Source organism: Neopelma chrysocephalum, unplaced genomic scaffold (genome assembly GCF_003984885.1).
Source record: "Neopelma chrysocephalum unplaced genomic scaffold, ASM398488v2 Primary Assembly neopelma1_26, whole genome shotgun sequence".
NCBI lineage: Eukaryota > Metazoa > Chordata > Aves > Passeriformes > Pipridae > Neopelma > Neopelma chrysocephalum.
The window spans coordinates 12,063,381-12,077,959 of record NW_020897695.1 but is presented as its reverse complement, the minus strand read 5'-3'; the positions used below and the strand labels follow the sequence as shown (position 1 = coordinate 12,077,959).

General features: G+C 43.1%; 2 protein-coding genes across 6 annotated transcripts in view; one reads left to right on the top strand and one right to left on the bottom strand.

Moving 5' to 3' along the window:
- Nucleotides 1–2,104: 2,104 nt before the first annotated feature.
- On the top strand, nt 2,105–3,646 carry CCR9 (C-C motif chemokine receptor 9). The gene has a single exon (XM_027676127.1). It carries the CDS (start codon nt 2,105–2,107, stop codon nt 3,293–3,295), a length of 1,191 nt encoding a protein of 396 aa, XP_027531928.1. The 3' UTR covers nt 3,296–3,646.
- A 4,279-nt stretch (nt 3,647–7,925) lies between these two features.
- Nucleotides 7,926–14,579, bottom strand: part of FYCO1 (FYVE and coiled-coil domain containing 1) — a 46,265-nt gene continuing 39,611 nt past the window's right edge. For all 5 annotated transcript variants that reach the window (XM_027675564.1, XM_027675563.1, XM_027675565.1 and 2 more), the window contains 3 exons: nt 13,534–13,744; nt 12,164–12,273; nt 7,926–11,751 (listed from right to left, as the gene is read on the bottom strand). In XM_027675564.1, coding sequence (XP_027531365.1) covers nt 11,676–11,751; nt 12,164–12,273; nt 13,534–13,744 — 397 coding nt within the window. In that variant the 3' untranslated portion in view covers nt 7,926–11,675. The remainder of the gene's footprint in view (nt 11,752–12,163; nt 12,274–13,533; nt 13,745–14,579) is intronic.

The window sequence follows — 14,579 nt, the reverse complement described above, 5'->3', positions numbered from 1 at the left end:
AAAAAAATTCTTCCAGCCTAAATTTACCCTCTTTCAATTTGTACACATTACTCTCCTTGTTCTGTCACTACCATTCCTGACAAGGAGTCCCCCTCTGGCTTCCCTGTAGGCCCCCTTCAGATACTGGAACACTGCTGTGAGGTCTCCACACAACCTTCTCTTCTCCAGGCCACACAGCCCCAACTCTCTCAAGCCTGTCTTCATAACGGAGTCCCCTGCCTTCTCCACTATTCATATCTGTCTTTCCCACGTTCAACCTTCATGGAAAGGAAACAGAATTGCAATCAGCTTTTTTTTTGCCATTCAACTGGCCCAGTTACAATGATCTCTTTGATTGCAATTTAGGATAGGTCTGATAGCTAAAAGAAAATGAAATTAAAAAGCCCCTTGGGCATGCACAGCTCCGCACTCTTCAGCAGATGCTGCAACAACATGTTAGAAATGGGTACGGGGAGAAATCAGTAGCTCACTGACCGCCTGTGCCAGCCACAGTCACAGGTGCTTTTAGTCAACAGGCAACAAGCAGCCAGAGGGAAGCCAGAGCATGAACATGGGCCATTTCTCCATGGAGAAGGTTCGGCTCTGTCCAGCTTCTGCTGTGGCGAGAGGTTTGGCTCTGCAAGGTGGCCTCTCGGTTGGTTACATGACCTGCTTTTGAAGGGTTCTGGAGGGAAGATCTGTGCTGTTTGAGGGTTCCCAGTAGCCCCAGGCTTCATCCCCAGGCACTGTCACAGACAGGCTAGTGCAGACCATGTTGAATAATACTTGGGTGCATGTGTTTTGCATCAAGCCTGTGAGGCTCAGCTACCTTTTGTGATGGTGGACTGACCAGAAAAACAATCTGCAGCATAAAAAAACAATATTTACTTGTTTACCAGGGCATAGGTTTCCCAAGCCAACAGCAATGACCACTGTGCCTAAACTCAGAATCGCAGAGTGGTCTGAATTGGAAGGGACACACATGGATCATCAAGTCCGACTCTTAAATGAAAGGCCCATACAGCAGTCAAATCCCAAACCCTGGCATTATTAGCACCATACTCTAACCAACTGAGGTGATCTCAGGGTCACAGATGAGAAAGAGAAGTTGCAGGCAGAGGTTAATCAGTTGCTGCAGAGGATGCAAATATTTAAGATTGCAAACTACCTTAAAGGCAAGTGCTTTTCCTTATTAGTTGCTAGATATTTAAGAGACATATTTCATTTTTTCTCCTGAATCTTTCTGAAGATATGGTGCTTTCAGATTACTTCTTTCTTACATGTGCACACTGGGGAGTCTACAGCTTGTTAAAAATGAGATTGCAGTGACTGTAGTACATCAAAGGACTTAATCAGCACAGTGCCATAGAGAAGTTGAAGACCTAAAGTAGGATAAGTGTAAATCTGTAAAATGGAAACAGCTAAATAATTCAAATCAGTAACATCAATTTCTGTGTGGTTTGTTCGTCTTCCGGCCAGACTTGTTTCATAGAGTTGAGGTTTTTATTAAAAGTAGAAGAAGAAGAGGAAGAAAGAAAAAAGTCACAGTTCTACTTCAGAGCTGTTTCAAATCAGTTGTTTTCCCTGATCTTTCCTCTTCAGGATACGGAGCCTCCTTCAATACTGAGTAACGATCTGGCTGAAGATGGCAGCTGCAAGCATAGTGAGTACACAGCTATGTTACTGTTCATCACTGTTTTCCTCTCCCCCCTCTTTCCCTCCATCAGTTTTCTGCCTCTTTCAAGCCAGTGGTGCCATTCCACTGTAGCAGTAAAACGAAGCCTTCTTCCCCACCTCTTTCCAAGTTGGTCATTTTGCATTTTGTTATGTATTTGAAGTTGCCAATCCAACCATGTTTTGAATGATCTGACAGAGAAAATGCTTTCACCACCTGCCATTTTAATAACTGAAGTTGGCTGGAGGTGGTGAACTACTCTTTTGTAAAGCGTATGTTACTCAGTGGGTCTTTTTTATAAGTCTCTGCTGTGCTGAACACTTCAAGCAGTCTGAAACACACTGTTTCCCTGGCAGTCTTTGCACTTTCCCATTTAAATTGAATATGTTAGGCATCTTCAAATGCATCTGGTGGAGAGGGGCAAATGCATGCTTTACTGAGCGTCTCAACATGAATTTACCAGATGTCCTATTTCAGGTCACCCACCCTGACAAGACCAGCCTGGATTACTACAGGAATGACAGCGCAGTGCTGCTCCTGTGTGGAAACCCAGTGAACAACACAGACTTTATGTGCGACAAGAGGCAGGTCAGGCAGTTCTCTCAAGTCTTCCTGCCGGTGTTTTTCTGGCTTATCTTCACTGTGGGCACAGTAGGAAATGCTTTGGTTGTGCTTGTCTATTGCAAATACCACTTCAGGAGAAGTATGATGGATCGGTACCTGCTGCACCTGGCCATTGCAGACCTGCTGCTCCTTTTCACCCTCCCTTTCTGGGCCAAGGCTGCTTCTGATGGCTGGATCTTCAAGGACTTCATGTGTAAAGTCGTCAACAGTCTATATAAGATCAACTTCTATGGCTGCAGCTTGCTTCTGACCTGCATCAGCTTTGACAGGTACATCACTATTGTCCAGGCAATGAAAGCTAAAACTTCTAAGCGAAGGTGGCTCCTGCGCAGTAACCTCATGTGCTTGGCCGTCTGGCTGACAGCGATGGGCCTATGCATCCCAGAAATCATATACAGCCAAACCATGCAGGTGGGTGACATAACAGTTTGCAAAATTACGTACCCACCAAATGTCAGCAGGATCTTCAGAGTTACTGTCCTGGTCTTGAAAGTCACAATCGGATTCTTCTTCCCGCTCCTCGTCATGGTTATTTGTTATGCCCTCATCATCAAGACCCTCCTACAAACCAAAAGATCCCAAAAACAGAAGTCGGTGAAGATCATCACCATGATCATCACGGCTTTCCTCCTCTCTCAGTTCCCGTACAATATTGTTTTGCTGGTCAAAGCCATCAACACCTACACTGGGGCAGTGTACAGTTGTCAGGCTGCCAACCGGCTGGACGTCGGGCTGCAGGTCACCCAGACCATTGCCTTCCTCCACAGCTGCCTCAACCCCTTCCTCTATGTCTTTGCTGGTGAGCGCTTCAGAATGGCGCTGGGCAGGATGGTGCAAAGCAGTGGCTGCTGCCAAAGCAGGGTCCAAAAGCAGGTCTCCCCTGCCTGCGACAGCCAGGAGCACAGCTCAAACTGGTCCTTTACCATGCTGGGGAGGCAACGGGTGAGGAACTCCCTGATCCTTAGCACTCGCTTGACCTCCTCTGTTATGTCCCCTCCTTGCCAAGTCCTCTTGTAAGTTAGTCCTCACTCTCTCCTCTCCAGAGGAACATGAGACTCTTTGGAAACCACCTGTGTACCTCAAAGACTGTCCCAGAGGAGCAGGAAGGGTTGGCAGCCCTGTCCTTGACGTGTGGGACCCAACCAAGGTTTGCTTGCTGAAAAGATAGGAAACCTTTGGCAGAGAGCAGCAAAGTGGAACCATACTTGCTATAAGCAGAACTGACAGAGGACAAAAGCTATCTTTGTGACAGCTGTAAATAGCTGGCCCATCTGCAGCTCAGACCACAGCCTGAAATAACAAGTCTTACAGGGAGGTGATAAACCCAGTTACAGCAGCAACAGAGGCAGAAAAAGCAGGATGAACCACCCGTCCTCCTCACAGGAAGCAGCAGGAGGGAGTTCAGCCTTCATTTGCTGTGATGCCAGGGTCTCCTATGCAGGTGGCCAGACTCCAGTGCCCTGCCAGACTCCTGCACCAGATCCCCTCCCCTGTAAAGGAGAACGGCCTTTAGCTCCGACACTGGTTTGTTGCAGGGGGCAAATGCTGCTCTCTGTGCCTGGGCAAATGCAACTCTGTTTGGCTGCTCATGTGGTTCTTATTGCAAAGAAAAGCCAGTCATCTGTGTTCATAAACTGGTCATTGCAGAATTTGACCTGCCTTTCTCCTACAGTTTAGCTGTGTGATGTCAGGTGAAATTTGGTACAATTTATGCTATGGCTCCTACTTTGGTACTGGAAACAAATCACACCTCACAGTAAAAATTCAAGGATATCAGAGACACTGCACTGTCTGTCCCAGGGATATTTTCTGAGTGGTGCAAAGCTGTAGTAAACCAGAACACAAAAACCAAACCTGTGGTTCAGCTGGCTGCCAGTTATGTGCTGGTATCTTTGTTAACAGTGACAAAATATATTTAGCCTGGTGCCAGTAAGACAGAGCATTATTAAGTGTCAAACTTAGCAACATTCGGAATGAGACTTCAGGTTGGCAGAGGCAGCAGTTCCCAAAATGGTGTGCTGTAATGCACCCCACAACTTCTATAGGACTTTTGGAGTGCCAGTGTTGGTGCTGTAACAGTGCCTGTGTCCATTGCGCCTCACTCATCCCCTCACAGGGACGTGGCATTGCCTGTCCTGCCTGACTGCAAGCCTCCACTTCCCAGTCTTCAATTGCAAGTCATAGTGCTCAGGAGGTTTTGTTTTAAATAATCTCATTTAACCTAGTTTGCCTTCTGGTTAATTATTTCTTCCAGGTAAAAGGTGGTTTCATTGTGCATTTATCATTAAAGAGTGTTGATGAACGCAAGCTTTCTGTGTCATTTGGCACTGCTTTTCTAGTGGATAGGGTACATCTAAGCAGATGGGGTTCTGTATACATTAATTGGACTTTAAAATATTTTTTTAACTTTTCCTTAGGAAAAAAAAATGGTCAAAGATGTACATATTTTTTACTGTATATGCAAGAAGGGTTTGGGGGTTTTTTGCAATCTGTTTTCAGCAAACAGAAGCTGAAATTCTGCTAAACAAAGGCACTGTCACATATCCCGAGAGGATGAACTGGTTGTTTCTTGCCTACACATCTTTCCCAGGTTTGGATCCATACACATGACCTGTTTCCAATGACAGGATTTACCCATCTCAAAAAGGCCAAAGGAAAGCTTTGCTAACAGGGTTTACTTCACATATCTAACCCTTGGGATGCAGCTGAGAACCCCACGGGCAGCAGTGGGTTTAGGCTCCTGAGGCGAGGGGTGGGGTGGAGTTCTGGGAGGGAAGGCAGGTTTCTGAGGGCAGGAGAGGAGGGAGCACACTGGGGGCAGATGCTTTCCTATAGAAGTTCTTCCCATGGCTGAGGGTGCTCCTAGCCAGAGGAGGATCCTCCTGGCCCCAAAAGAGCCCTCGAGTTATGCAAACAAACAAGTGTGCAAACTTTAGGGGCTGCCAACCTCTGGTCCTGCCTGGGGGCCTCAAGCTCCTCTTCCCTGCATAGCATCTCACCGGCCTCGGGAACTTGAATTTTGTGGCCTTCTCAGAGAAGATAAAAGCTTCTTCACTCCCCAGAATGCCATGGGAAATATTCATGCTTGATCAGCAGGTGAAATTGCTGAGGGTGGTGAAGCAACAATGAAATTGGAGCAGTTTGGAGTGATGGGGTCATCTCTGGGTCATGCACATCCTGCTCTGTCAGGCTGCTCCCTGCTGCTTTGCCAGGGCCCAGCCCCTCTGGGGTGCATTTTCCCTCATTGGGCTTGTTCCACCACGGCTGCCTGCAGTCCAGCAGCTGCTAGTGTTGGTGCCTCATGTATTTGCAGGGAAGCTGCCTAGCTTCAGGCTCTCTGGCTCTCTCACTGGTGAGGTCCCTTGGTGCTGGCCATCACAGAGCAGGGGCTCAGTCATGGAAATGTTTGCTGTCATTACCCCCTCTTCCATCTGCTGGGGGCCTCCATCTGCCAGCAGCATAGCTCCTTGTGGTCAAGCCCTCCTGGGGCTCCTCCGTCCCTCTGCCCTGATGTTTTAGTTGAATTTATCCTACCAAAATCGCTCTCATGCCTCACTAGGCTGTCCCCAGCCTTCAGCTGATGCACTTTTCCAGGAGGGGAGTTTTCCGTGAAGGCAAAGGGTATTGCCTCCCCTGCCCCTGTCCCTTCACACCTCCTGTGGGACACTGCTCATGCCTTACCCACAGCTCTAGCAGGATGGTCACTAAGCACTTGTTGGAAGCCCCAGGAGAGGCCTAAGATCTTCCATGGCTTGGTTCCCCTCTGCTCTCTTCGAGGCCATTTTTTCATAGATTTTCCCAGTTTTGGGTCGTAGTCTCCTCTGCTGTTGCTTTTCTTTAAAGGGGTAGCCTGACTTTGTCTGCCCTAAGTATTGTCACCCAGAGACCAAGGTGCAGGCAGTCACATAGCACAGCTCCACACTGCTTGTGGTACTGGGAGAGGAAGCTGGGAGAGCCGATAAAAAACTTTCACTCTCGCAGGCAAACCTGCCTTCCTGATGCCTGCTCCTGCCTGAAACAGACATGCTTTATACAAGTGCCTCTTCCAGAGAGCAGGGAAGTGATGGAAGGGTGTGAGAGCACAGCAATTAAAGCTGCAAGCATCACTCAAGTGATGGTAAAGTCAGCCATTGATCTGAGTTCAGTATGTGCAGACCCAAGTATGCCCTGAATCAATTATCCTTTATTTAACTGAACAGATACTGTGGTTCCCAGTGCCTTCAAGTGCTGCCTGATTTTTCCAAGTCTCCTGGGCCATATGTTTTTAAACCTTATACTTGGGCTTCAAAGCATTCCCGTGACACTTGAAGGACTAATGCAGAGGGTACTGCTGTCTTGTGGCAGCTTCACACGTTCCTCACAGCAAAATAGAAATATAAGGCAGAAGTATGGTTGGGAGAGCCTTGCCGCTAGCACCAAGGAAGGGAGGTGGTAAGCAGTATGGGTAAAAATGGATTACTGGAAATGTACACAAAGGTTTTCAATAGCTACAGCCTCCCCTGCAGAGCTGATGTGCAGCAAGGTAAGGTCACTTACACATGTATTGTGTATTCGTAAAACTCAGTCTTGGCAGATCCCTTGTGCTCCAGATTAGGTTTTGCTGGAGACCCTGTCCTAGAGAGAAGCTTCTGAGTGTGGAACTGGGACTTTATCACTTCAGCAGTGATAAAGTGACAATGTGCACTACCAGGCAGCAGAATGAATTTCACTCTCTGATGTTTCTGCAGAGCAAGATAACTCTAGACTTAAGCAAAATCAGGAATATTCATAAGACACATGCAGTATCTAAATTCTTCACATAGTCATTGAAAATAAAAGGCTGCTTTGTGTCATCCTCTGGAGATGCTCCTGGAGATGCTCTGAGACTTCTGTTTGTAATTGTAGCTTTGAAATGAGGAATGGCACAATATGAGGATAACCTTGAATTTCATATTTTAATTTAATATACGAATAATAAAAACAAAACTTGAGGAAGATGGGAAGAAGAAGGAAGATTCCACAAACACAGATCAGTCTGAAACACAGACTCATGTCACATATATACCTGCTGGAATGTGGGGACAGGATGCATCGCAGCCTCCACCCCAGGAGCAAACTCCTGTGGGGAAACAGAACTAGCTGACAAAAGAAGCAATGACTGGTGGCAATGTGGCCTGCTGTCCTCCCGACCCATCTGGATGGCCCCAGCAGCCCATGTGTTTACCATGTGTCCCGGGGCTGGGATTACAGATGCAAACACTGAGGTGACACCCAAAGAGTGACTGTGACTCACACAGCACTTCTTGGCCTCTCGCTGCCATGCCACATAACCCAGGCATACAGAGCCAGCTAGGACCTGGGGAAAAGCAGACAGGAGCCCTAAGCCAAAGGACCATGCTGCTCACTGTCAGGGACAACAGTGACTGTACTTGCTGTCCTTGAGGCTGCTCTGGTTCTACCTCTGAGGACTGGCTCACTTAAGGATCTCCACTGTTCCTCTGTTGTACTGTACAGATGTGGCCTTTCACCACTATTTGTGAAATAGCTGACAATCTATTTTCTATTTTCCTTATTTTGTAAAAGCTTTTCCCGCTTAGAAATAGACCATACAATCATCAGATTTATCTTCCACACAAAGCTATCTCTACAAGGCAGGAAAGGGACACATATTCACAACGATAAAGAATTTTATTTTTTAATTCCTGAGGTTAAAAAAGGGGAAAGAAAGCATCAAGAAACATTCCAGTACACAACCGTCTACATCTCTGTAACAGACACTGGTATACATAATTTTTCCCATATCTGGAGCAGGAAGTTTGATGTGAACAGGGTTTGCAATTCTTTGGCAGTTAAGACCAAAAGATGCTTCTGAACAAGTTACAACCTCAGTGATTGAGCATGATTAACACTATAGTGCAATTTCAATTTTGAGGAAGGAGCAAAGTCAGGCTTTTGTAGCTTTGCTATTTTGTAACATGGTACGTTCTCGTGCAATACATCTCTGTCATTTTTCATTAAGAAACATTGAGTAAGATTGAGTAAAGGAACACTGTCATTTTCTTAAAGAAACTACATTCTTTTCTTCACATAAACCTCTGTATAACAAAAATCTTACCCTCCATACCTCCTTACCCTTTCCAGCACCCAGGAAAATCATCTGATTGCTTATGCTGACCACAGTATATAATCTCTTTGTCCTACGAGTGAGATATCCCCTTCAATTAATTTTATGATCAATTTTAAATATTTCTTTTCTCCTAATTGCATTCCTGCAGGTAATAAAAAGCCTAATTCAACAAATCACCTGAGCACCTGTAAATAAACAGACTTTTCAGCATCACTGGCACAGCTCACACAAACAAGTGCCTTATGAACGGAGGTATAAGGTGCTTGAATGAAATAATCTCTTGCACAAACCTGCACTTGTGTGAAGTCCTTTATTGGGTTTCCATAGCTCCAGAAATAAACTGCCAGTGGCATTCAAACAAAAGGTCAGTACTAATGTCAGGTTCTTTACTATCTTCTCTGCACAGCCTCTTCTAGCTGGTATGATGGGATTCTGGTTGTTGACCAGCTGGTTTTGAACAGCTGCACTCTTGTCCTTAGCTGTACCTTAGCACTCCTGTACCTTAGCATCCTGAGTATTTCATCATTTGAAACTTTTTCTCCTTAAATACTCTCCTTGGTTAGGAGCAAACCTTTTGACCTTTAAACTACAGGTTCTGGCTTCCACTCTTAGTCCTCTTTCAGAGAGGAAAAAAAAAGCCATAAAACTACTCTCAAGGGGCAGGAAAACCTGAAGAAAAGGTACCATAAAGACTCAAATGCTAAATGAAAACAATCCAGTGGTTTTATTCCCCTCCTTCCAAACATATGCTTTAGCCAGTCTCAGGACTGTCAACATGAAAGACCTTCAGGGAAACATCTAGCTTACCTGATGGAGACAATTACTTTAAGATTTACATAAACGGTGGCTTAAAAATATTTGCCACAGTATGAAAAAATGTTAAGAACTGGATGTGGAGAAGAAATGAAGAGGCAAGGCTGTCAAATAATTTTGAATAGAGAGACTTCAAATACTTTTGAACAGAGATGTCATATTTTGGCCCAAGCTACTTGACAGTGTCCCTTTACCTTACATTTGGCATTTTAAGAAAGATATCCCAGTAAGATTAGTATTCTACCTAAGAACAGCAAAATGCTTTTAAAAACCACACCTAAAAGCTTAAAGGAAAACTGCAGCAGACTTCAGTAACAGCTCAGTGAAATTGCATAGCATATGGTACACAGTGCTCCATTTTTAAGCAATAAATAATCTCTTCTTGCCTAATTAAATATAAAATATAGCTTCAACACTGAAATATGCCATAATTCCTGAACCGATCCATGGGCTATTTATGGCCTGTTTATTGCCCATGTCCATCTCTTGTCCATCTCATTTTCATGCACACAGCCAGGTACAGGTTTAATTGCACTGTAGCCCTCAGGAGGAGGAGTAAATCTGCTTGTACTTTGCACTGACCCCTCTGCCTGGCAGAGGCTGGGGAGCACACCACTAGTATGGGCAAGAAGGCAGCTGAAGGGAGGGGAACGCTATCCATTAACCAAACACCTAAAATCTAGGTGCTCCATGAAAAGTATTCTTTCACAGTCTTTTTCAAGATCACTGCACTTATATATTGTTAACAACTGGAACAAATAAGCAACCTTTAGCTTTATCTGCAATTCTTTTCTTTCCTATGATCATAAAATTCCCTCTTACCTCAGCTGCTACTATATAAATGTCCAACACTTGTTTGTGATGGCCATCTTTTAAACAACCAACCAGTCTTTTGATGTCGGAAATCCAATGGATTGGACCAGCAACACGTAAACACCATCTGGACTTCCCTGACTTTCTTCCCTAGTCAAGTTGATCCTTCCAATTCCCTGCCCTTGCTTTTACATTTACAGGTTTGCCTCCTTACCCTCCCCTAAACCATTTGCTTCAGCTTCAGCTTGCCCCTTTTTCTTCTTTCCCCTTATGTTTTACTTTCTGTCTCTCACAATGACCCCTGTATATCAGCTACAGCTGCCACCAGGTTTCTACAGGGTTCCTGACAGGCTGTGCTGGTCTTCTACCAACTGTGGCACTAAAACCTTCCAGGTCTGAGGTTTCCTTGGGAGAACAATGACATGAGAAATCAGACACACCTAAAATGATGAGGAAGGCTAGTTGGGAGAAAGAGCTTTTCTCCTTTATCCTGCCAAATGTTTTGCCATTCCATCAGAGGACAGGATTTTAAAACAAAAAAATCTGCTTTCAGATAAAAACAAAAGGATAAAATTCTATATAGAAAGCAGATGGTTTGTGTAGAAATTCTGTATAAATGAGAACCCAGTCTTCCCTTAAGAGGCAGTGTTTACAGCCAGCTCTTTCTCCAGATCCAAGACCAAAAGTTAGCAGTTGGATAGGGCAACTGCAAGGTTTAGGAAAGGGAGAGAATACGCTAACACTGGGTGGAGAGCTCCTCAGGCCTGGATATTCATTCAGTTTGGATGGACGTTTTGAGACCAGTTCAAACATTATTGCTGCCTTCCATGTGGTCTAGAGAGAGAGAGACACTGCTCATGTCCTCAGAAACTGTGCTTTCCTATGACTGCTGATGACTAAGGTGCTAAGGCAGGAAAAAGGAATTTTCTTCCTCCTACAGTGAGCAGTACTTTACAGAGGATACTCCTTGTTCTGCCACTGGTACTCACTGTAAGAATGGACCAATGTACAGAGTATGGTGAGCGAAAGTGAAAGGAGTTGCTGCTTCATGTTGTATTGTTTTGTAACTGGTAGTGATAAAGCATTTGTAAAAGCCAGCTAAGGCTTACCAAATCTTAGCCCAGAATGTAAAAAACTCCTATGTTTGCTGTTTATAAAACTTGGAAAAGATAAAAAATTCTAGATGGATTACAATATAGGCCTGTGAAGATTGAAATATTGCATAATTGTTGTTCTGACTGTAAGAGTAGCAGAACAGAAATGGTTATGTTTACTCCTCAGTGAAGAGGTCAAAAATACACTTTTTTCTTTAAATTTCCTTTTGAAGGATATTTTTGGAAGAAAAATAATGCGATAATTCAGCAGAGAATTTCAGTTTGCATTTAGACACCCACACACTTATTTTTCTCCCCACTGAAAAAAAAATTGGTTATTATTGACCTGTTAAATCAAACATTGGCTTTTCAGCAATCTGTACACAGTACAGAACCATTAGTGTTCCTGAAAAGGCTTCCATTTTTTAGTGTATCCATCTCTTCTTAAGTGCATTATAACTATTGCATAGTTTCAGAGTCTTCAAACACAGTGGTAATCAGTCTGCTTACATGTACATAAATAATATAATTTCTTTAAAATTTAATTAAAAATAACACAGTATAGTCAAGGCTATGGAAAATCACTTCCATCATAGATGACGGGTCGCTCAACAGCCAAGTGATAAAACACTCTTTTTGAGATAAACCTGTCAAGGAAGAAGAGAGAGCAAAAAGATCATGTTAGCTGAAGTCAACTAGGCAAGAAGCCTTAGAAGTGTATTCAGTCTTTCAGTTTATACATAAGTAAAAAATTGACTGTTGTCAAAAGAAAGTCTGCCTGTGCAAGGGCTGTCAGGCCTCCTGTTAATAAGATGACAATCCTGACCAAACTACCTTGCTTACTTCTGTTTACCTTCCCAAGGGTGGAAACAGAATAGCAGAATTCTGTTCTGGGAGGAGAAAAACCCAAACAAGAACAAGAACCAAAACTCAATCTTGAAGATCTCTTGGCCAATTTCTCATACTTACTTCTGAATGGAAGAATAATGATACATCTGATCAGTTCCACAGTCTCTAAAACCAAGCTTATTTCACCTTTTACATCCAGCTAGGACTTACCTAGAGAATGTGTTGTCAAATATCAGTGTGTAGATTCCAGGGTTTCTGACTTTCACCTGTCCTCTGATTGTTTCCTTATGAGAGTTGCAGCGAGTCATAGGGATAAGAACCTGGAATTCAATACAAATCGAAATGAAGCTTGCTATTTGCCCTATAAATTGACATTTGCCTTCAGAAAAGTATTTATACTTCAGCCATCTTGAAAGTCCCAAAGTGCATATATTCCTGCAAAACTAATTATTTTAACTAATGAGCATTAAAACCTCACCCAAACTAAAATCTCACAGTGTTTTCCTCTGATAATCTCTTTACAGCAATAACCTATAATCTCTGCTCTGGAGATAGAATCAAATCCTGATCTTTTAAATGTTAATCTAAGCAACTTTACTAACACTGCCTTAAATCCATATATCGAAGAGCAAGATTTAGCTAAATATGTCTTTTAATATATGCTTTTATACTCCCTGTATTATAAAACAAGCTTTCTCAGCAAATCTTAATTGTTTATCTGAGCTTACAGCAAAAGCATGTGTATCTATGATTCTATGTGTCTTGCTGTAAAACCCTAGCACAGTTGTCAGAAGAGCACCTGACATAGATCAAGAATGACCCCATAAAACTCAGAAGTTATATCAAATAAATGTATCGAGACAAAAGCAACATTCACACTTCATTCGGCTTTCAGATTAAGAGATATTTTACATGGAATTGGTAACCATGGAGTGAATTAACACATGCTCTATAATTGTCTTATTCCCCTAGTAAATCACAGCTGTAGAGTTCCCCCTACCATGGTGGATTAAACCAGCAGCTGCCTTGTCTTCAGTAAAACTTTGCAATTACTTGAGTAAAATAGATTCACTTAATCCATAATCCTCATGAAATATGGACAGCACATATAAAAACTGATACCTTGGTCACTGGCAAAGCAATTTTGAACACCATCAAGCTTATGCTTCATTGCAAGAAATGTAGATAACCCAAGCAATTTATGTTTTCTTGTGGCTTCTGCTCAAGATCTGGCAAATTTGCCCTAAAGGGCTTAAAATTAAGAAAGTTTGAAAAAGGGGAAAAAAAGAAGAATTTTGCAGGCTTGGAACTTTTAGTTTTGTTTAATAATAGTGGGTGAATTTCAGATGCAACCAGTAGAAGCTACAGTGCTTTTCAACTGAACTTTTGCAGGTAACATTAAATAACTACGGATGTAGCCCTGCCTTTAGCAGAACTGCAGCTTAACTGGAGAAACAAATCCTTAATGCAATAGCAACTGGCATTTTGGTGAGACCTCCTAGTGATACTTGCTGATTCCTTTAGGCAGCCCACTGTAGAGTACTACAGTCTCTAAGGTAGTAAGGAAACAAAGGTCTTACTTTGCACTGATCCAGTGGCGTGTCTTCAGATTCTTGGTAGACAACGCTGAAGGATATGCTTTTGGGGTCTGATGAAAAGATCCAGCTAATTGTTAGCCCCATCTCTGTAACGGTGATGGGAATGATACTGTAGGTGCTGGATTTAATGAACAGCTCTTTGTTGCTTTCTCCAAAGTTTATGATCTCTTCCACTGTAAGGGGTAATTTGATCCTGTGAGTGAGAAAAATACAATTACTTGAAGAGATCCAATCCACTTAATCAGACAAACCCACTAACCATTGCTTTTTATTTTGCATCTATTTGGGGCAGATTCCACAGCATATTTAGGACAGGTCCACAAAATGCATGAAAATTCAGCCTTAGAGGAAGGCAAAAACTACAGAAAAGCCGACTAATATTAGGAACTTTCACTGCTCTGGCAAATGTGGATTTTGTTCACTTATTTATTTCATTTCAGCTGGAGAAAACCAGTGCTGGAATAAAGCCTTTTAGAGTCACTACAATTAAAAAAGGAGTCTGCTGCCCTCTACTGTTATTTTTAAACATAAATTTAAACGAAAAATAAGTTAACCAATTTATTCACCTTTCTCGGTATAATTTGTACAGGAAATGGGGATCAAGAGTACAGAGGGGATGGATGGATGAAATGTGAACAGATCCTGCTAGATCCTCTGAAGCACTTAATGCTACATCTTGGTCTATTTTACCCAAACAAGCTGTAAAAAAGCTGCCTCAAAATACTTCCAATTAAAAAGGAAGTTCTTAGCACCTAGATGAAGCATTATCTAGGTGCTAGAGTCCTAAAGCATTATATGAGCTGACCTCATTCAGATATCTATTTCAGACTGCAAACAGGTCCAACTAGCACTGCACTCCCCGACTTATCCCTGCAGTCTCTTTCAGTGACTGCTAGAACTGCACAGCCCTCTAAGCCCCCTTCCTGTTGACAGTACCTCCTTCTAAGAATAGAAAGGAAGATTTTCTGGTGTGATGTGGACCTACATCTTTCCTTCTCGTTCCCCACTTGCATTAAAGTTTTGTAGGA